This window comes from Theobroma cacao, chromosome 2, assembly GCF_000208745.1.
Source record: "Theobroma cacao cultivar B97-61/B2 chromosome 2, Criollo_cocoa_genome_V2, whole genome shotgun sequence".
Classification (NCBI taxonomy): domain Eukaryota; kingdom Viridiplantae; phylum Streptophyta; class Magnoliopsida; order Malvales; family Malvaceae; genus Theobroma; species Theobroma cacao.
In genome coordinates, this window is record NC_030851.1 from 10,082,423 (window position 1) to 10,100,462 (window position 18,040).

Here is an 18,040-nt window from a genome sequence, read left to right on the forward strand (position 1 = left end):
AAAACACAAACCAAGAATATGCTCATGGTGTACACATCAATGGACCCATCTCCTCCAGGCAAAAACAAAAGCAAAATGGACCCATATATCAGGTTGTGGAAACAAAATCATTATGAATAATTGATAACAATAATAATATTAGGAAACAAATGATTAGCATATTTATGCCATAGCAAAGACATTGTTACATGATTTAATGAACGATAATGGAATGATTACAAAGTAACAGACCTGAAAATTCAGACTGTTCATTGTCACAGCAATAAGGTTCCTAGTTGATGTCCTTCAAATCTCCTCTCGCATAAGAGCTTGGGATGCAACTTGTGTGTTAGTGGGAGAATTTGCTTGCAGCCTCTTTACAATGGATGTATTTTCTCAGACCAACTTCAGACGGATCAAATCTCTGTGACTTTCATCCATTAACTGATCATATCACCAGGTTTATTGCCTACTGTAAGTCAGTCTCCATTTGATTCATTACTGGGATGCTCCCTCCGTACAATGTCCAATAGATCTTGAACAACTTCAGACATTGGCGGCCTGAATTCTGGTTCAGACTGCAAAATGAACTTGAGGTTAGACAAGCAGTTGGACTTAAATATATGCAGAGGAATATGTCCAAGCTGTTTGTGTGTTTGCTGAAACTGTTTGGACACAAGTATGCTTAGGAAGAGGAGGTCTACATAAAAAAGTGTTGTGTGATATCTAAGAACTACTTGATCAATTAAACACCTTTTGATATCAATTATCACTCTTTGAATCTGTGTGTGTGCGTGGGGGGGGGGGGGTTTGAAGTTCCATCGTAATGGACCAGGAAAATGTAGGAGGTTGATATCAATTGTCATTCATTGAACCTGTGTGTGCATTTAGCATATAAAAGTTAGCCATGATATTCTCACCTGAACACACCGAGAAATGATATCAACAAAGCGTGACAATGATTTAGCAGGATATTCTCCACTGAGAGAAGGATCAACCATCCTAGACAATGCTTCAATATCATGGAGCTGAGGGACTGCCCATCTTACTAGTAATTGCTCGCCTCTACTCCTTGTCCTAAATAACATTTTCAACAAGATATCATTTAATCAGATTATTGAAGTGGACACAATGATAAACCGCAATATGGTTTCAGCCCTTTACCTGTCATAAGATTTCCTGCCAGTTAATAGTTCCAACATAAATACTCCAAAGCTGTAAACATCACTCTGGGAAGTATAAATTCCAGACTCAAATTCTGGAGCTCCATAACCATAAATTGATTGTAGTTGTCCTGACAACTGAATGTAGAACAGTTTCAGAATTGCTAGCTGAATGGCCAAGAAAGATTTATGTAGCTGCCCCCAACTAACTACTATTATGAATGGCAGGGTATCAAATTCAACAATAAGCATTTAATTTCAATATTTTCCGAACATCAAGCAAAAAAAAGTCTTGAATATTTCCCTACATGACTGATCAACAACTTTCCCTAGCCCACAAAACCACCATTTCTCCTGAAAAGCATCAGAAATGTAATTAATGCAGTAGCAATACTGCTAACCACTATTATTGAAGATATGACTTAAGGCTGGTTTGCATAGCTCAATCTTTTTAAGTGAATAAAGGCTATTTATTAATTTCAGATGCACATATAATTACCATCAAGAACATGATTCCATTCTTGGCTGCAAATACATGAACAACAAAACTCACAGGATACCATCAGCATATCAACCAATTTCTGAAAAGATTAGCTTCAGGGAGATTGCTGCTAGTCAAACTAAACAAGTAAATAGAGGACAGCTCAGCCACTCCTTTTTTACCCTTATAGTGGGTACATGAACAGGTCAGTTTCCTCTTCCAGATATAGAATTATCTGGGACTTCCCCTGAATGAATTATCATACTAAAGTAAAAGCTAAAATACTATTCCGTAGCATTAGTATCATGGTGGAACCAGACAATTAAAACCTCCAAAATTTCTCTTTATACTGAAAGGAACAAGGCTAGATGACTAGTCAAATTAGCAAATAAAGAGGAGACAAAAAATGTCAAATATAAGATTATCTCAAGAGCCTGATGTTAGACATTCACTATTACAGCAGCTTCTGTTTAATATTCTCAATTATTTTCCTCAGAACTCGTGTTTCCTAGAAAAATGTTGTTCTTTTGTTTAATTTTTTTTAACATATTAATTGCACAACAGCAACTTCTTAAAATGCAAACAACCCAGTCTAGTAAAGATATAAATCTTGTGTATGACCCAGTTAAAGTTCCAAGCTTTATCACTGTCCCATGTTCCAAGAGGCATAATAAGATGATGACAAGCTTAAACCTACCTGACTTACAGAACCTGATGCTATTAATGGCGCCAAACCACAATCAGAGACACGCACATCAAGATCATCATCAAGGAGAACATTGGCAGACTTGAAGTTTCTGTGTACAACAGGTGGCTGGCAGGCCTCATGCAGATACCTTCTCACATAACACAACAAGAAGATTAGGACTAGAATGATGTGCACTTCAACGCTAAAACTTAAGGGTCAAATAAAATTAACATATTCCCCCCCACCCCCACCTGAAAAAAAGAAAAAAGGATGGATGTGTGTCTGTTTAGTTTACCCCAAATATGGCAATCAGCAGATCTAAGAACTACCCAAGTTTCTTACTATTGCATGGCCCATAATTAAAGTATATAAATTGCTTGACTCTTAGACTAAGTTAACCCTTAATTCTTTTGATCAGTCCAGAATAAAGCTGCTTGGAACAGAAGGTCATTGGCAGAAATGACAAGAAGGTTCATCCAAAAACCTCCCATCTGCAATTAGTCATTGCTTCCTTTTGACCTCTTCATCATTATCTTAATTTTACTCCCACTATTAACTTAGATTTAAGCTTTCACAATTTAGTCTCTATAAGCTATAACAGTAAGCTTCTAACCAGATTCAATTTCATAATATAACTCTTTTCAATAACATCATGCTAAGCATGTCCAGAAAGTAACTGATGACACCCCGTCCACTAAAAAAAGGTTCCAACCACAGCAGCCCAACCAATTGAATATGTAAAGCTAAACCTACTAGAATGGAGAACAAGTAAGGGAGATACAGCCATCTCATCTCAATGGTAACTTGACTTACTCTAAGGCTCTAGCAGCTCCAAATGCCATCCGAATACGGGCATTCCATGAAAGCTTCTTTCTAAATTCATCATCTGAGTGCAGGGCATCCTGCACTGACCCATTGCTGCAGTACTCATAGATCAAAAGCTTTTGACCATGCGCTGCACAGTAACCCATCAGCCTGACAATATTCACATGCTGGATACGATCAATATTTTCTACCAGCTCAATAAATTCATCATCCTTCTGCTGACTTGCAACTCGCTTGTCCAGTTTCTTGACTGCAAGTAGCTACAAATGCATCCAACAAGATCATGCATCAGAATCTGAAGCTGCTCCATACATAATGCTATCTACAATGTCTACTTGATATGCTATGGTACCATACACACGAGCGCAACTTTGTGCATATGCAAATGTGGACAGAGAGCTAAAGGTGCAGAGCAAGGGAAGGAGGGAGGAAGGGAGGAAAAGACAGCATTATGAATTCTAAAACTGACAAATAATAGGTTATTTATGGACACTAAGATTTGCATTATCTCTGTTAGCTCTACCTTTATATTTTTTTTCCCAATGGCAAGCCTATGAAGCAATGATACAGACATGGGAATGGGTATGATATGTAGCAGACACTTTGAAAAAAATAATTAAAGACAAAGAAAGACCCTACGTGTAACAAAATCAAATCTGTTTGAAATTAACAATTATACCTTCCCATCAGGAAGTTCTGCCCTATAGACATTCCCTAGCATCCCACCCCCTATAAGATTTTCTTGAGCAAAGCTGTTTGTATATTGTTGAAGGACTGCAATGGTAAAAGACTTTGCAAATGTAGATGGTTTCGAAGTTCTGGCAGAAGGCCTTGCAGTAGTTACTTCATCAGGCACAATTGGTTTCACAATGACCTTCTCAGAAAGTGGAGGAGGGGGTGGAGGGGGTGGGGGAGGGGGAGGGGGAGGAGGTGGGGGTGGTGGTGGTGGTGGTGGTGGGGGAACCATCAACATCATATCAATGCTACTCATGTCTATCTCATGGTCAAATCGCTTCTGCATTGTGCCCATCCTTTCTGCATTTCTCTCTTTCTCATTCTGCGGCTTTGCAATCGCCCCCATTCTTCCCCTGTCTGTTTGATTAAATCCCACTGGTCTTGTAACTGCCTCTTTTGGGCCTGTTCACAAAATTTTCAAAAAAAAATTATTGCTCAAACAATTGAAAAACCTGACAATAATAGGAAAAATCTATATCTATATTGAAATTGGAGTAAAAGCATAGTCATTTGCCTTTCTCTGTTTGACTGGTTGTGGTACGTAAGGGACCATCCTCACCAAGGTTCTCTCTGTTGCCTCTATATGCACCTACTTGATGCCGTTTAAAAATTCTGCCAGCCTGTTCCCTTCCTCTGCTACACTTTGGTATAAAAAGCAGAAGTCCTAAAGCCAATATTATAAACAACAAAACACCTGCAATTGATATCCAGACCACCCTTTTAGAAGTTAAGAATTTCTTCTTCTCTCCAGAACTAGATCCTTCTGACGCAGAAGGCCCATCGGCATGCTTCCCAGGTGATTGATCAGTTGTTGGTGCTTGATCAGAAGTTGGTGCTTCAGAATGAGGTGGTGCATGTGGTGGTGCTAATGGTGATGTGGGAGCAGGCAATGGAGCAATACTGGAATTAAATGGGTTTCCATCTTTTCTGTGCAGAGAATTTCAATATAAGCAAACAAACATGCAACAGAAAGAAATGAAGTATACAATAAGTACATTCAAATTATATCTATGGAAAAATTAAAAGTGGAGCAAGATCCATCCTCAAAAGGATATTATGTTTAGTTGACCTATGATGAATTTGGTGCCATAGGCTGCAACCTCCCCTCATCAACATTTTAACCAATTTTTACAAAATAATTGGTCTTCTTGGCATTTGTCAATGATAAACCATATAAGTTCCCTGAAATTGGGAAGCTGAGAAACATCTCTGATATCTGTATCTATGGCATTGGATGTGCATCTAACAGTATGACAGTTATATGTGCTTACCTAAAATTTGCAAACGAAAGATTAATTCTCTTGAAATGTAAGATGCAGTGCTCACCTGAAGCTTGGGATGCTCAGCATTTTCTCAGGTATGGGTCCAGAGAAAAGGTTATTTTCTATGTTCCTGTTCAAAATAGGATGAACAGGGAAAAGAACATTAGTAGAGAAGAATCCTCCAAGAAACTTCTAAAACCACTACAATGTGGTTCTCCTGATGGAAAAGGATTATATAAACAAATATTTCATTCTAAATGTTACAAATGGCATAGTTGAGAAGAGTACAAATCTCTGAGGGGAAGATCTTGTAAAACATCTAGCGTTCCTGACAGCTGATTGACCTGCAGACGTCTGCCAACTGAGACAGTCAGCTGCCATTCAGATAAAGTTACTATAATTAAAATGGCTGTGCAGTTGGAAAGGAGGAGAACTCACAGAGTGGTCAGACGAGACAAATTTTCCATAGATGGAGGCAGTCGCTCGCTCAAATTGTTATTAGACAAATCCCTATAGGGAAACAATTGCTCCAACTATGAATAAACTATCAAAAAAACTAGGAAATTTAATAACTTATTTGAATTTGAAACCTACAGATTGATCAAGCCAGAAAGGGCCTGAAAGACATCTGGTATCTCTCCACTCAAAAGATTGTTGTTCAGCGACCTGATGGCACAAAAGAACAAAAGTTAGGAATATGTTCTGTCTAGAAGTAAGAACAGCTAGGCGTCATCTCAAACAACAGAGAAGCAAAAACTTACATGTCTGTCAACAGAGTCAAAGAAGATAGTGAATCCGGGATGCTTCCACTGAACTGATTGGCGGAAAGAAAACTGCCGAATTTAAAGAGGATTATGAATTTGCTAAGGAGATTAAAAGATATGATCATGTGAGAATCAAACGCACAAGTTTTGCATAGAAACAGGCAAATTGGATGGAATATTGCCCCCAATCTGGTTGTTGCTTAGATCTCTGAAACAGGACAAATTACACAATCAATGACAGTGTCCAACATACATATCAGAAAGAAATAGTACCATCTGATATTTCACAAAATGTGATTATGTTGCTGTAAAATGGAGAAGAGATACCTCATGCTTCCCTCCCTATTTCCCATGCATATCTAGAGCACATCATTCACTCACTTAGCAGTTGATTATCTGATTGTTCAATGAATTAATAATTGCATGTTTCAAGCATGATACAATTATTTAAACTGCTTACATAAATTCCCGAATATGAGATCTTATGTCTGAAGAAATCAATTTGGTGTCTTCCAAGTTTAAAAGTTAAATACAATTTAACTTCCTAATAATCTCTATGCATTTGAAATCAATAAATCCTAGATGCAGAAAAGTGCCAACCAAGTGCATTGTGTTCTCTTTTTTCCATTATAGCCAAGTATTAACAATGAAGACCATTGTAATTTGAAAAAGGATTCAAATGACAGTGAACAAAGAATCAGTATCTTTCTGAAGTGCAGGGGAAGACACTTCAGTCAAGCCAACAATTATTTTTTTTTAATAAGGCAACAAAATAACATCACAATATTGTTCATTCACAGGCACAAGCACAGAAATTGGTTTGTGAGAGGAGATGAGAGAAAATACCACTTACATTGCCTTGATAGAAGCAAACATTCCTAAATTGTCACCCAGTTGTCCACCCAAATTAGCACCATTAAGAACTCTGCAAACGCCAAAGGATCATATTAGCGATGTAAACATTGGGCATGTTGCAGAACATTCATTAACCTAAAGAGTCACTGAAATGGCCTCCCACATGGTCATTATGTCTGAACCGTTACATTGTACGCCTTGCCATGCTTCAGCACATGGGTCTCCGCCAGAAGCAACCCAACCAGGAAGTAAGGGAGAGCCCAATGCAGTATAGAAGCTATTAATTGCAGCAACTAATTCAACCAAAGCAATGCAGACAGTTAGATACAAAGCTCCACATGATAACTAGAAAGCATCATAAGAATTGGAATAAACCAAAAACACACACATAAAACATGAGAGAAATGCTAAAGTTAATCTACAGATGATCTCCTGGAACGATGAAAGAGAATCCCAGCTAAAACCTTCATTGGTTGCAGAGAATACAGGGAACAATTAAGCAAAGCAAAATTTTATTAATAAATCAAAACTACTTCACTATTCAACTATTTTGGCTTAGTCAAACCGACTATTCCTGTTCCACCAGCTTTAGACAGTAATACAACTCGAGTTCCACACCTTTCATTTTCTTTCACTTTCCCACATTCTCTCAGTAGCCAAACAGATTAAAATAAAAGGAAAATAAAAAATGCTGCAAGATTAGCTTTACCATCACTAGGATTGGTGAGTCCTAAAGAAACCCCGGCGGCGCAGATCAGCAAAAACACAACAAAGATCTTCAAATTCTTCCACTCTATACCAGATCTCTTACTACCCATTGATCTCTAAACTCAACTTAAAAAATCCTCCAATATTCCAAATCTCTCCTTCACACCACTAACCACATAACAGCAAACTTCCAAGCTGAAACAAAAATCAAACACAATAGAAACAAAAAGTCAGTGATCTAAACTCAAAATGATCTTAAAATACTAAAAAAAAAAAGAAACAAAACTAGTTAAAAAAGAAAAAGAAAAACAATCTTAAATTCTGGTCCACTGCATAAAACATGTAAAGACCAAAAACAGTTCCAAGTGTATGTAGATAGATACACATATATTTACATATATGAGTTATATCAAATCTTTAAAAAGGAGAAAACAGAGGCAGAAAGAAGTAAAGAACTCACTGGGAAGTTGAAGAGGCAGAAAGTTTTAGAGAAATGTTGAAGGCAATTGAAGTAAATGAGGCCAATAAGGCGAAGAAAAGTGTTCAAAGAACTTTCACAAAAGCTAATGTGATTTTTATATTTCAATGCTTTTAAGAAAAAATAAATATATATTAAGTAAAAAAAAGACTTAGGAGCTAAGATTCCATGAATTTGTGAATAGAAAGCAGAATAAGAAGATAAAATATAAAATAAAAATACCTGAGAAAAAGGGGAAAAAAAGGTGCAAAGCGAAATGTGGAAAAAGGTGCAGCAGAGTTTCTCTCTACCTATGAATATCTTTATTTCCTTCTTCTCCTTCTTCTTTTTTCTTTTTTTTTAACTTTTTTATTTTTTTTTATGTGAAAAATAAGACAAACAGAAACAGTGTGTTTTGTGTGTAATTGTGCAATGTGCGTGCTAGTCAAGTATATCATCTTCTTCTTTTTCTACTCTATGCGCTAACGTTAAAATAACCGAAAACGGAAACTGACACGCGCTTTGAGCGCGTGACTGGTCGGAAGCATGTTCCCTTACGACATCTTTTTGTTAGAAAAAGAAAGCGGGCGGTGGGCGTCATGTTTTCAGGGTCACGGATTTTCTGTTCTGACTGATTTCCTGCAGCAATGGGAAATGCTTGTTTTTCAGCGAACTCAAAGCTTATTGGAAAATGTAAATTTAATACTCTTAGGCCGTGCTTGGTTAGACGGATGAAATAATTTTTTTTGTTTAATTATTGAGATAAAATTACATTTAATTTAATTAGAATTTTAATTTTTTTAATATAAAATATTATTAAATTATAATAAAAATATATTTATATTTTGATAAAAATAATATTTAATTATAGTAAAAAATATTTTAATTTTATTATTTAGAATATTTTTATCTTTTAACAAGATAAATTCTCTAATTTTAATAAAAAATATTATTTTTTCATCATAATCTTTTTGTTTTTTAATTAAAAATTTATTAAATTTAAAAAAAATTTATTTTATCATTTACTAATTATTCTTTAACTATTTTTAAAATATTTTCTATCAATCAAATAATAGGATAATTAATAATAGTAATTTTTATCTTATTTTATTTTCATGAATCAATTTATATAATAATTATTTTTTATTTTATTTTTTTGAAATAATTATTTTATTTTAATTTTATTTCTTTCAGTGAACTAAATATGTTATTTTTTTCATATTAAAAGAAAATGATTATTCTAGATTATTGGATATAAATAAATTGACGGCAAACGCTGATGCTGCTGGCGGGTACTGGAGAGTGGAACCTACGCGCATCGAAGGTAATTGAGAGGGTGTAAAAGGAAAAGATGATGAAAATGAAAATACCTTGGTTACACTGTCTGTAATTTGTAATTTGCAAATGTATAGAATAGCCACCGGTTTTTCTATAAACTTCACGTGCTTTGTCGAACCACTGTTTCTGTGGGTTCTCTCTTTGCCTTTTTGAGCTCATTCAAAGGCCCACCTTCAGTCCTCAAATTCAAAGACCAACTTGATGGTTTTTTTATACTTCTGTTTCTTACCCCCATAATTTCTTGTTTTGATTGAGACATGCAGCTCCTTTTCTCCATTTGCATGTTTAAACCTAAACTGGAAGGATTAAACTTCCCTAAATAAATAAACTACGACTTGAAACACATAATGATTGGTAATTAACATTTGTTTAACTTTCAAAGTTTCTAATGCAAATGATTGGTTAATGTTACATTGGAGTGAAAGCCACCGCTGCAAATGTACACTCTTTTAATTGCATCTGTGGGTGCATACTAGTAATACAAAGTCCGTTCAACTTTGAAATTATGACAAGCAAAACTTTCAACGAACGCATTGATTACGAATAAGTCGTATGGATTTTAGTTTGGAAAAGTATGACTCTCTTTGTAACAAATTAGAAGAAAACATTGAGAACTAGACTTCAACAGGAATGTGAACGAAGCTAAGAAAAATAAAAAAGTGGCGTTGGAAGATAAAAATTCCAAGTCAGAAAAAGCTACTTTTGAAAAGCTAATTTATTTTATCCCTTTCAACGGACAAAAAGAAAAGACTTTTAAAAAAAATTTGTTGTCTTAAAAGGTAGGCGGTGTTTATCTGTTTCTATCCTTACACAGGCTGTCATTCGTCAAAGAATCTGTCCGATGGTCACCCACTCAATTTTAACTCAAATCTCCGCATCCGATTGGGCTTCACCCCGCAGCATGTACCCGTTGTACATAATCAATTAGGAAAAAGGATCCCCGTAATTTATTCTAGTTATGCCATCAATATTCTTTGTTTTGTTTTGGGACGGAATCTCTTTGTGGTTTTTTTCTCCCTTTTTCTATGCTTCTAGTTGTGTGTTGGTCATTTTGATACTTTAAAGGTTCAATTCAAACTACAATTGGAGTTTCTTTTAAGTATTTCTAATGTTGCAATCATGACTGTAAAAAGAACTATATTGAGAATAAATAGGACTTCAACTTGTACTAGTCAAGTGCACAGCGGATTGGACATCCGTCTTGACTTTATGTTTTTTTTAATATAGCAAATTGATTAATGACATAAAGCATTGTTGCTTTGAAACAGAAAACAAAAATTAATCGAGGACTTGTGAAGCTCATATGAGATAATTAATAGTAGTTGATGTTTAAGCAAATGGTCACAACGGTGTGTGTTTGCTTATAAATTTGATCAATTAAAGTAATTTTGATTCTCCTACATTTTATTTTGTATTGATAATATTACAAGTATTTTCAATTTAATTATAAGTTGGCGGACTGTGTCATTTTCATGGCTGATAACATATGCATCTTATAATCCGCAAGGATGAATACGAGGAAGAAAATTATGGACCAAGTAGAGATGTCATTTGTCAGAAATGGTCACCTCAGGAGGCAAACTTTGTGTTCTCATGCATTAACACAATCCAAGTCACACTCGTCTTTTATATTTGATCATATCAACTAACAATATTTTTGTAAAATTCAAGATAAGGAAGGAGGACATGGATAGACAGCTACCTTATAACTGAGTTTAGACATTAATAGGGAAGTTACGTCACTCTCGTTGTATTAGTTTATATATTTATAGTTTATAAGTAGTTTTCTTTCTTAATGTCTTCTCAAGGTGGGTGACCCCAAAGGACCAACAGGGAAGCCATGCCCGCGCGTGGAGTCCCACCAACCGTCTTGTTGGCTGTGACCTATCATGACCTGCCGCTTTTGCCAAACAATTGAAATATATTTACACGTATAGTTAATGTAAATGTATAGTTTTTTATTCGATATAGCTAGTCGGCCTTTTATTGTTTAATTTGTGTTGAAAAATGTTCTGAAGTATCATTTTTTTTTTTTGGGTATAATTTTCAGGTATCATTTTACTCGATGAATAGATGTGCAGATAAGCTTCAAGTGATTGGGTTTCTCATTTTCTTGCCCAACACATGTCTACAGAAACAAAATCATAATTATTAGTAATTATCATAATAAATACTAATAAAGTGACATGACCTGGTTGGAGGCCTATATAAGAATTCAAATGCGGGCAAATCTCTTTTAAAAAATAAACCAAAATTTTTGTACATATTTGTTTAAAAAGTAATAATGATGCACTGAGCAATTAATTAAGCAGATGAGCATTTATAGAACAACGAGAAAAAATAATATTAAAAGAAGATGATAAAATGATTTACCAAGTTCAAACAAAGTTGCCACACATACTGCTTTGGTATGTTAGCGTTAACATTTAATAATTGTGTGGAATAATGGTGTGACATGCAAGTAATAAAGGTAGTAAAAGATATGATAATATACGTAAAACAAGCCTTCCACGCAACTATCCAGCCCCTTCCCCGCCGCCTTCTAGTTGGAGTAACGGAGGGAATAACATTTCAAATAAAATTTTCAATGTTCTTTTCTTTTCTTTTCTTTCTTATAATTATTATTATTCCAGAAATGCATTTTACTAATGTTCAATTAGCAAATGGGTTTTACATGCATATTTCGGAGAATTGAGAAGATGACATTACTATATGTAATTATGGTGAAGTAAAAGTCGCCATCCTAATCCTACACCTAAACGCTTGGATTCCTAGCAAACACTTGTTTTGGATTGATGTTGTCTTCCGTTTCGGTTAAACAAGAGAAGCAACCCAAAGGTCAAAGATCGTTTACGGTAATAAATGAGCTCCTTGGAAACCATTCAAATGTTGATTTAGGTAAATTGGATCCTTTCTTACTATTCCCACTTATTCCGCCAGGGAACTTAAATTTTCCTTTTTGGGAATCACCTTTGGTTAAATTAAACGCTTTTATACATAAATGAACAGTTTCAATAATTTGGGTCTTGTTTTCTAATCAAAACAAATTTGAACTTAAATCCCTCATTTTAATTATGCGTAATTATGCATTATATACTACCCTCCATCATTTGCCTTAATATCAGCTTACAAACTAAGGTTTTTTTTTTCTTATTTTTAATTTACCGGTAATGTAATTTATAGTTTCCTATTTTATTTCCTGCCTAAAGATTCTTTCTCCACACGAATCACTCATTTTTTTCTCTTTTTGATCAAGGTGTTATTAATCACACGTGGCATTGTCGAACCTAAAGTTTTACTGCCATAGCCAATAGCTAGGTCGGCCACGACTCAAGGATAAATGGACTGTCATTCATCCATGATACCTGTTACGCCAAGGACATTTGATTAGGCCTTGGCCGGTCTCAAAGGATGCCTCAATTGTTGTTGATAATTATAATGCTTAGGTCTTAAAAGGACATTTAACTTGACATTGATATAAAGAGTAAAAGATATTATATGAGCATATAATCATGTCACATCAAAATATTATATTATTATTTATTATAACATATTAACATATTATGTGAACATATAATTATATCACATTAAAATATCATGTCATCATTTATCATAACATAACAATATACAACGTTAACATGTGATGTAAAATGATAAATGACATGTTATTTAATAATAATTAATTATAAAAATTTATTTGACATAAAATAAAAATATAAAAATTAGATTGAACTAAATAAAAGAATAAGATATATTTTGATTTTTTAAAAATAATTCAAAATTTTTTTTAAGTATTATGCCGTCAAAAGTTGAAGTAAAAGATTAAGTAAATGTATATATATATACACACCAAAAGTGAAATACCATTTTCTTGTGACTATAACCAAGTATTTAATTAGAGGGATGTTTTTTTTTTTAAAAAAAGTAGATGTAAGATAGAGGATGTTACTAATTAACATAATAAATATGATAAATTTAATGTGTTAACTAAATGAAAAAACATGATCTTAAAATAATACTATTAACTTGTTCGTAAGGCATTTATAAGCAATATCATATTTGAAAATATTTTTGATACCCTAATGAATGCAATGATCACAAATTCATAGCCCCTTTTTTGTTTTTCTGAATGTGAAATTACCAAGAATTGTCTTGACATGAAGTTATAAATGAACCGAATATTGTACAATGACATCATAAAAAAACAAATTTGAACAGTGTGCAACAATCTCATAAAAGATTTGATACTCTGTTTTCATGAGCAAATCAATAATGCCATTGTTTCATGTAAACCACATAAGCTGCACAATGAATCTAACAACTTGAGTTACATCGGTTTTGTATTAAACTTTGTTTACATTGACGTGATAGGATAGTTTATGTAATTAATTAAATTTTTATTTTGATAAGTTCTGCCACATGAAGTTTATATGTATATAGTCAAATACTACCTATTTGTCACATGAAATAGTGTAAAAAATGAAGCACCAGAAATTTACATGGTTTTGGTAGTTCATATACTTAAGAAATTGGAATTTGAATAAATATATTAAGATAATGTAGGAGCTATTATAATACGATTTTGTTACAAGAAGAAAAATATTGTATTATGGAATTATATATTTACAGAAAAATTTAAATTGTATTTTTTAATTTAATTTTAACTAATCAATAATATTATAATATAACTCTAACTAAATATTGTAATCTACACGTAGTTAATTAAGTAATTTATAGAATTATTTTATCATTGTTATATTAAAAACAAAGTCAATGTTCATGACTGAAGACTGAAATATTAGTTGCCCTGGTGAGTGAATACGAAGAGGGAGTGCAGGGCCACAGTTTGTGGTGGTATGGGCAATCTGGCTGGCGTGTGGGATTCAACTTGTTGAATACATCATAATGCACTCACTCACCACCCACAGCTAACCCTTTATCATTTGTCCCTTTCGCTTGTTATTCCCCCTTCAACTTAAAGCTTTCAATTTAATAGGATCCCAATTGAAGTGAGAGAGAGAGTATTTATGATTTGTCTGGAGTTGCAGCATTTGTTAGAGAATCCGATTTCTCTATCTCTCTTTTGTTAGGGGAGAGGGTCCACCATCACAATATTTGCTTCCTGAACTTAACTTTGGTGGACATCACTTGTGGTACCATAGTTATAAACCAAATGTAAGGACTTAGGAGTTAACAATACTCATAATGTATACTATTATAATGAGTAAAAGGACAGATGAAGTAATTACTAGTCATGGGGATGGAGTCAACAAACTTTTCAAGTGCATTTCATCTTGGATGTTCGATCCGATGACATTCCAGCGGATCCTAGAAAATGAGAGAAAGGAGAAAAAGTCGGAGGCCTGGGGTTAAGATTTGAGTAAAAAAGGAAAGCTTGGGTCGGATGATGACAGTTGATTGCACATGCTGCACTCAAAGTTTGAGTCCCTTCAGAGATGGGTATGTGCTTACATTTGTGCCTACTGCCTATGCCATTGTCAGACTCATCCATGTACATAAAAATTATAAGAATAATAATATTTACAAAAATAAAAAAACGTTTCAAGTGTCGAGCTTCTTGGATTAAAACACGTACGAGGACAAAAACATCCAGCGTGAATGTGTGATAAAAATTGAAGCCATTTCACTTAGTATGTATGTCTTGATCAGGTACCTTTAAAAGTTGATAGTGGGCAGTCCAAGGAACCTTGTTAAGAAAAGCCCAGAACAAGCTCAATCTAAAAGGAAGTAGGCCCAAAGGACCAACTGTCCTGAAAATGGACCAATGGATCAGTGAACATCACCAACCACCCGTTACCAACATCCCCGTCCCCGTCATCTCTCACATCTGCCACCCTCTCTCTCATCCACGGCAACCCTCCGCCCACAAACGAAACCCACATCCCCCCCCCCCCCCCCCCCCAAAACCTAGTGAGAGAGAGAGAGAGAGAGATGATGCAATCTCGCTTTAACTCCCTAGCTCGCACCCTATCATCCGCCACAAGATTAAGGCCCTTCTCATCCACAATCGAATCCCCCACCACCAAACCCGATTTCCCTCCCACCCTCGCGGGTCTCCGGGCCCGCCTGGCGGCCGAATCGCCGGCCCTTACCGATTTTATCGGTCTCCAAAACGATAACCAGTATTCCGTCGAAGTCGGGACCAAGAAAAAGCCACTCCCCAAACCCAAATGGATGAGAGAATCCGTTCCCGGAGGCGAAAAATACGTTCAGATTAAAAAGAAGTTAAGGGAATTAAAACTCCACACCGTCTGCGAAGAAGCTCGATGCCCCAATCTCGGCGAATGCTGGTCCGGTGGCGAGACTGGGACCGCCACTGCCACCATCATGATCCTGGGTGATACTTGTACTCGCGGTTGCAGGTGGTTTTTTTAGAAAAAAATTAAAGTAAGAAATTAATTGTGGAAAGAGGAAATATTTGAATTCAAATTTTGAGGTTTTTCAGGTTCTGCAATGTGAAGACCTCGCGGACGCCGCCTCCTCCGGATCCCAATGAACCGGGGAATGTTGCGGAGGCAATTGCGTCGTGGGGTTTGGATTACGTGGTGATTACGAGCGTAGACCGGGATGATTTGGCTGATCAAGGGAGTGGGCATTTTGCGGAGACGGTTCAGAAGTTGAAAGCTTTGAAGCCTAATATGCTTATAGAAGCCTTGGGTATGAATTACAATTTAACATATTGTAGTTGTTAACCAATTGCCGTGTCCAACGGTATGAAAGTTCAAAGCGTTTTACTTTCTAGATATGTAAATGGCCTTACAAAAGTAAAATGCTTATCAGGTTTTGCCATTTGTGATTTGGTAGAGATTTATTTTCACGCTACTATGATAGTTGACATGAATAAAATTACAATGAGGAGTTGTTTTTGCTCATTTGCATCTTTAAAATTTCTTGTTGAGTCTGAGTTCCTACATTGTAGCTGATGTTGCTTGCACTATTTTCAATTATGTAGTTCCTGATTTTCGGGGAGAAGCTGGTTGTGTAGTGAAAGTGGCAAAATCTGGACTGGATGTCTTTGCTCATAATATTGAGACAGTTGAAGAACTTCAAAGTGTTGTACGCGATCACCGTGCTAATTTTAAGCAATCTTTGGATGTTCTAGTAATGGCGAAGGACTATGCTCCCGCTGGAACACTTATGAAGACTTCAATAATGTTAGGCTGTGGGGAAACACCTGATCAAGTTGTGAAGACAATGGAGAAGGTGAGAGCAGCGGGTGTTGATGTGATGACATTTGGTCAATATATGAGACCATCAAAGCGCCACATGCCAGTATCAGAATACATTACACCTGAGGCTTTTGAGAAGTATCGAACTCTTGGCATGGAAATGGTATGCACTGATGTTTTATTTTAAGACTTACAGTTTTCTTTATTAATTATGCCTATATCTGCTAAGATTGATTGAAACTCTAACAATACATCTATCTCGTTTTTTTATTTTTTAAACATGTCTTAGTAATTTGCCTTTAGCTTATTGACCATAATTGGCTCTTGAAAAACAGGTCTGTTCTTAAAGCAGGTTCTGTTAAGTTGCCTTGTCCATGGACCTTAAATGTTCCTCCATAAAGGGATGTAAAAGCGAGAAATTAAATGTCAGAATAGATGACAATATATAATTGCCAAGGATAGCCTTGTCTACTGCATTTTTCTCATCTTTCTTCCTTCTCCTTTTACAATGCCTCAGCATCCTTGATTGGAGCTGGCAGTTAATGAGTTTGAATGATCTTTTCTATTGGAGAGCAGAGAGCAGAGAGCAGAGAGCTTTCTGGAGATAATTGAAAACTTGTATTACTCCGAAATATTTGTTAATTGGAAACTTGTATTACTCAGAAATATTTGTGATTAAGTGTAATGCTATTATTTTCAGTCCATTCTCAGTGATCTTGTGTATTTTAGTCCTATGCCTGTACGCAAGTTAAACTTTTGCTTGGTTCCATATGATTGTTCAAGATAGATAGAGTGTAGGTTAGATGCTGACACCTTGCTATTTCTTGCTTGAAGAGATCCATCATTTGATATTGTTTTCTCCTTGACCTTTTATCTTTAGATAAGACCTTAGGTTTAGCAATTAATGTTTTGTCAGCGTATTTGCTATATCAATGATATTTAGTTGTAATAAATACTGTTGAAATATCATGTTAATTTCATATTGATTTACAAACTTCCTATTACATCAGTGATTTAGATCATTACTTGAAGTTCCAACATCCAGTAAACTTACCAGTAGTTTTTAAACAGTGAATGATCATCATAGTTGAACCAAGATTTCTTTTTCTCAGTTGTAGTCAAATGTGAATCTGTGTTTTGTTCTGATTAAATTTCCCCTTTGGATGGGTAGGGATTTCGGTATGTGGCATCTGGTCCCATGGTCAGGTCATCATACAAGGCAGGAGAATTCTACATCAAATCCATGATAGAATCTGATCGGGCTGCTGCTGCTTCATAGTTTCTTTTTCTCTTAATCATTCTTACGTTTTAGTATTTTATTATTAAACTGTTTGAGATTATGTTTTCCAGAATGACTACCCTTGTTACTCAATGTGCTTTAGCATATGTCACTCAAGGGAATTAGTTGGGTAGGAAGAAAGTGAGAGATATAAATTGCTTGGTGCAAACCAAGATTTTGGTGCTCCCAGGTTGCAGGATGTGCCACTAGTTCTGATTCAAATTTGTTCATGCTGTATACTCAATTTCTTGTAATTATCAGCTACAGTTTAAGTTCTTTCTGATCAATGTCTTGTATAAATATGCTTTTTAGCATG

The 18,040-nt window shown here is 35.2% G+C and overlaps 2 protein-coding genes across 5 annotated transcripts; one reads left to right on the forward strand and one right to left on the reverse strand.

The window, feature by feature from the left end:
• LOC18608655 (protein STRUBBELIG-RECEPTOR FAMILY 3) lies at nucleotides 89-8,292 on the reverse strand. Of its 4 annotated transcripts, none has more exons than XM_007043458.2 (17): nucleotides 8,161-8,292; nucleotides 7,462-7,655; nucleotides 6,916-7,045; nucleotides 6,751-6,822; nucleotides 6,040-6,105; nucleotides 5,895-5,966; nucleotides 5,728-5,799; nucleotides 5,572-5,643; nucleotides 5,422-5,487; nucleotides 5,198-5,263; nucleotides 4,386-4,798; nucleotides 3,816-4,273; nucleotides 3,125-3,396; nucleotides 2,321-2,459; nucleotides 1,144-1,280; nucleotides 900-1,056; nucleotides 89-557 (listed from the first exon to the last, which is right to left on the reverse strand). In XM_007043458.2, the coding sequence occupies exons 2-17, from the start codon at nucleotides 7,568-7,570 to the stop codon at nucleotides 459-461; spliced, it is 2,400 nt and encodes a 799-aa protein (XP_007043520.2). In that variant the 5' UTR covers nucleotides 7,571-7,655; nucleotides 8,161-8,292; the 3' UTR covers nucleotides 89-458. The 4 variants fall into 4 exon arrangements, with proteins under 4 accessions (XP_007043520.2, XP_017971574.1, XP_007043521.2 ...); XM_018116085.1 differs by lacking the exon at nucleotides 8,161-8,292 and adding an exon at nucleotides 7,921-8,027 and having other exon boundaries at nucleotides 4,431-4,798; XM_007043459.2 differs by lacking the exon at nucleotides 8,161-8,292 and adding an exon at nucleotides 7,921-8,027.
• LOC18608656 (lipoyl synthase, mitochondrial) lies at nucleotides 15,045-18,040 on the forward strand. Its single transcript, XM_007043460.2, has 4 exons — nucleotides 15,045-15,638; nucleotides 15,722-15,933; nucleotides 16,229-16,608; nucleotides 17,617-18,040. The coding sequence occupies exons 1-4, from the start codon at nucleotides 15,208-15,210 to the stop codon at nucleotides 17,722-17,724; spliced, it is 1,131 nt and encodes a 376-aa protein (XP_007043522.2). The 5' UTR covers nucleotides 15,045-15,207; the 3' UTR covers nucleotides 17,725-18,040.

Excerpts from the sequence above, each read along its gene's own strand:
- LOC18608655 (XM_007043458.2), bottom strand. The coding sequence starts at position 7,570 with ATGGGTAGTAAGAGATCTGGTATAGAGTGGAAGAATTTGAAGATCTTT. Across the intron at positions 5,967-6,039 it reads CCTGTTTCTATGCAAAACTT|TTTTCTTTCCGCCAATCAGT; the intron begins GTGCGTTTGATT and ends TAAATTCGGCAG. Across the intron at positions 5,264-5,421 it reads GATCTTCCCCTCAGAGATTT|GAACATAGAAAATAACCTTT; the intron begins GTACTCTTCTCA and ends TATTTTGAACAG.
- LOC18608656 (XM_007043460.2), top strand. The coding sequence starts at position 15,208 with ATGATGCAATCTCGCTTTAACTCCCTAGCTCGCACCCTATCATCCGCC. Across the intron at positions 15,639-15,721 it reads ACTTGTACTCGCGGTTGCAG|GTTCTGCAATGTGAAGACCT; the intron begins GTGGTTTTTTTA and ends GAGGTTTTTCAG. Across the intron at positions 16,609-17,616 it reads GAACTCTTGGCATGGAAATG|GGATTTCGGTATGTGGCATC; the intron begins GTATGCACTGAT and ends TTGGATGGGTAG.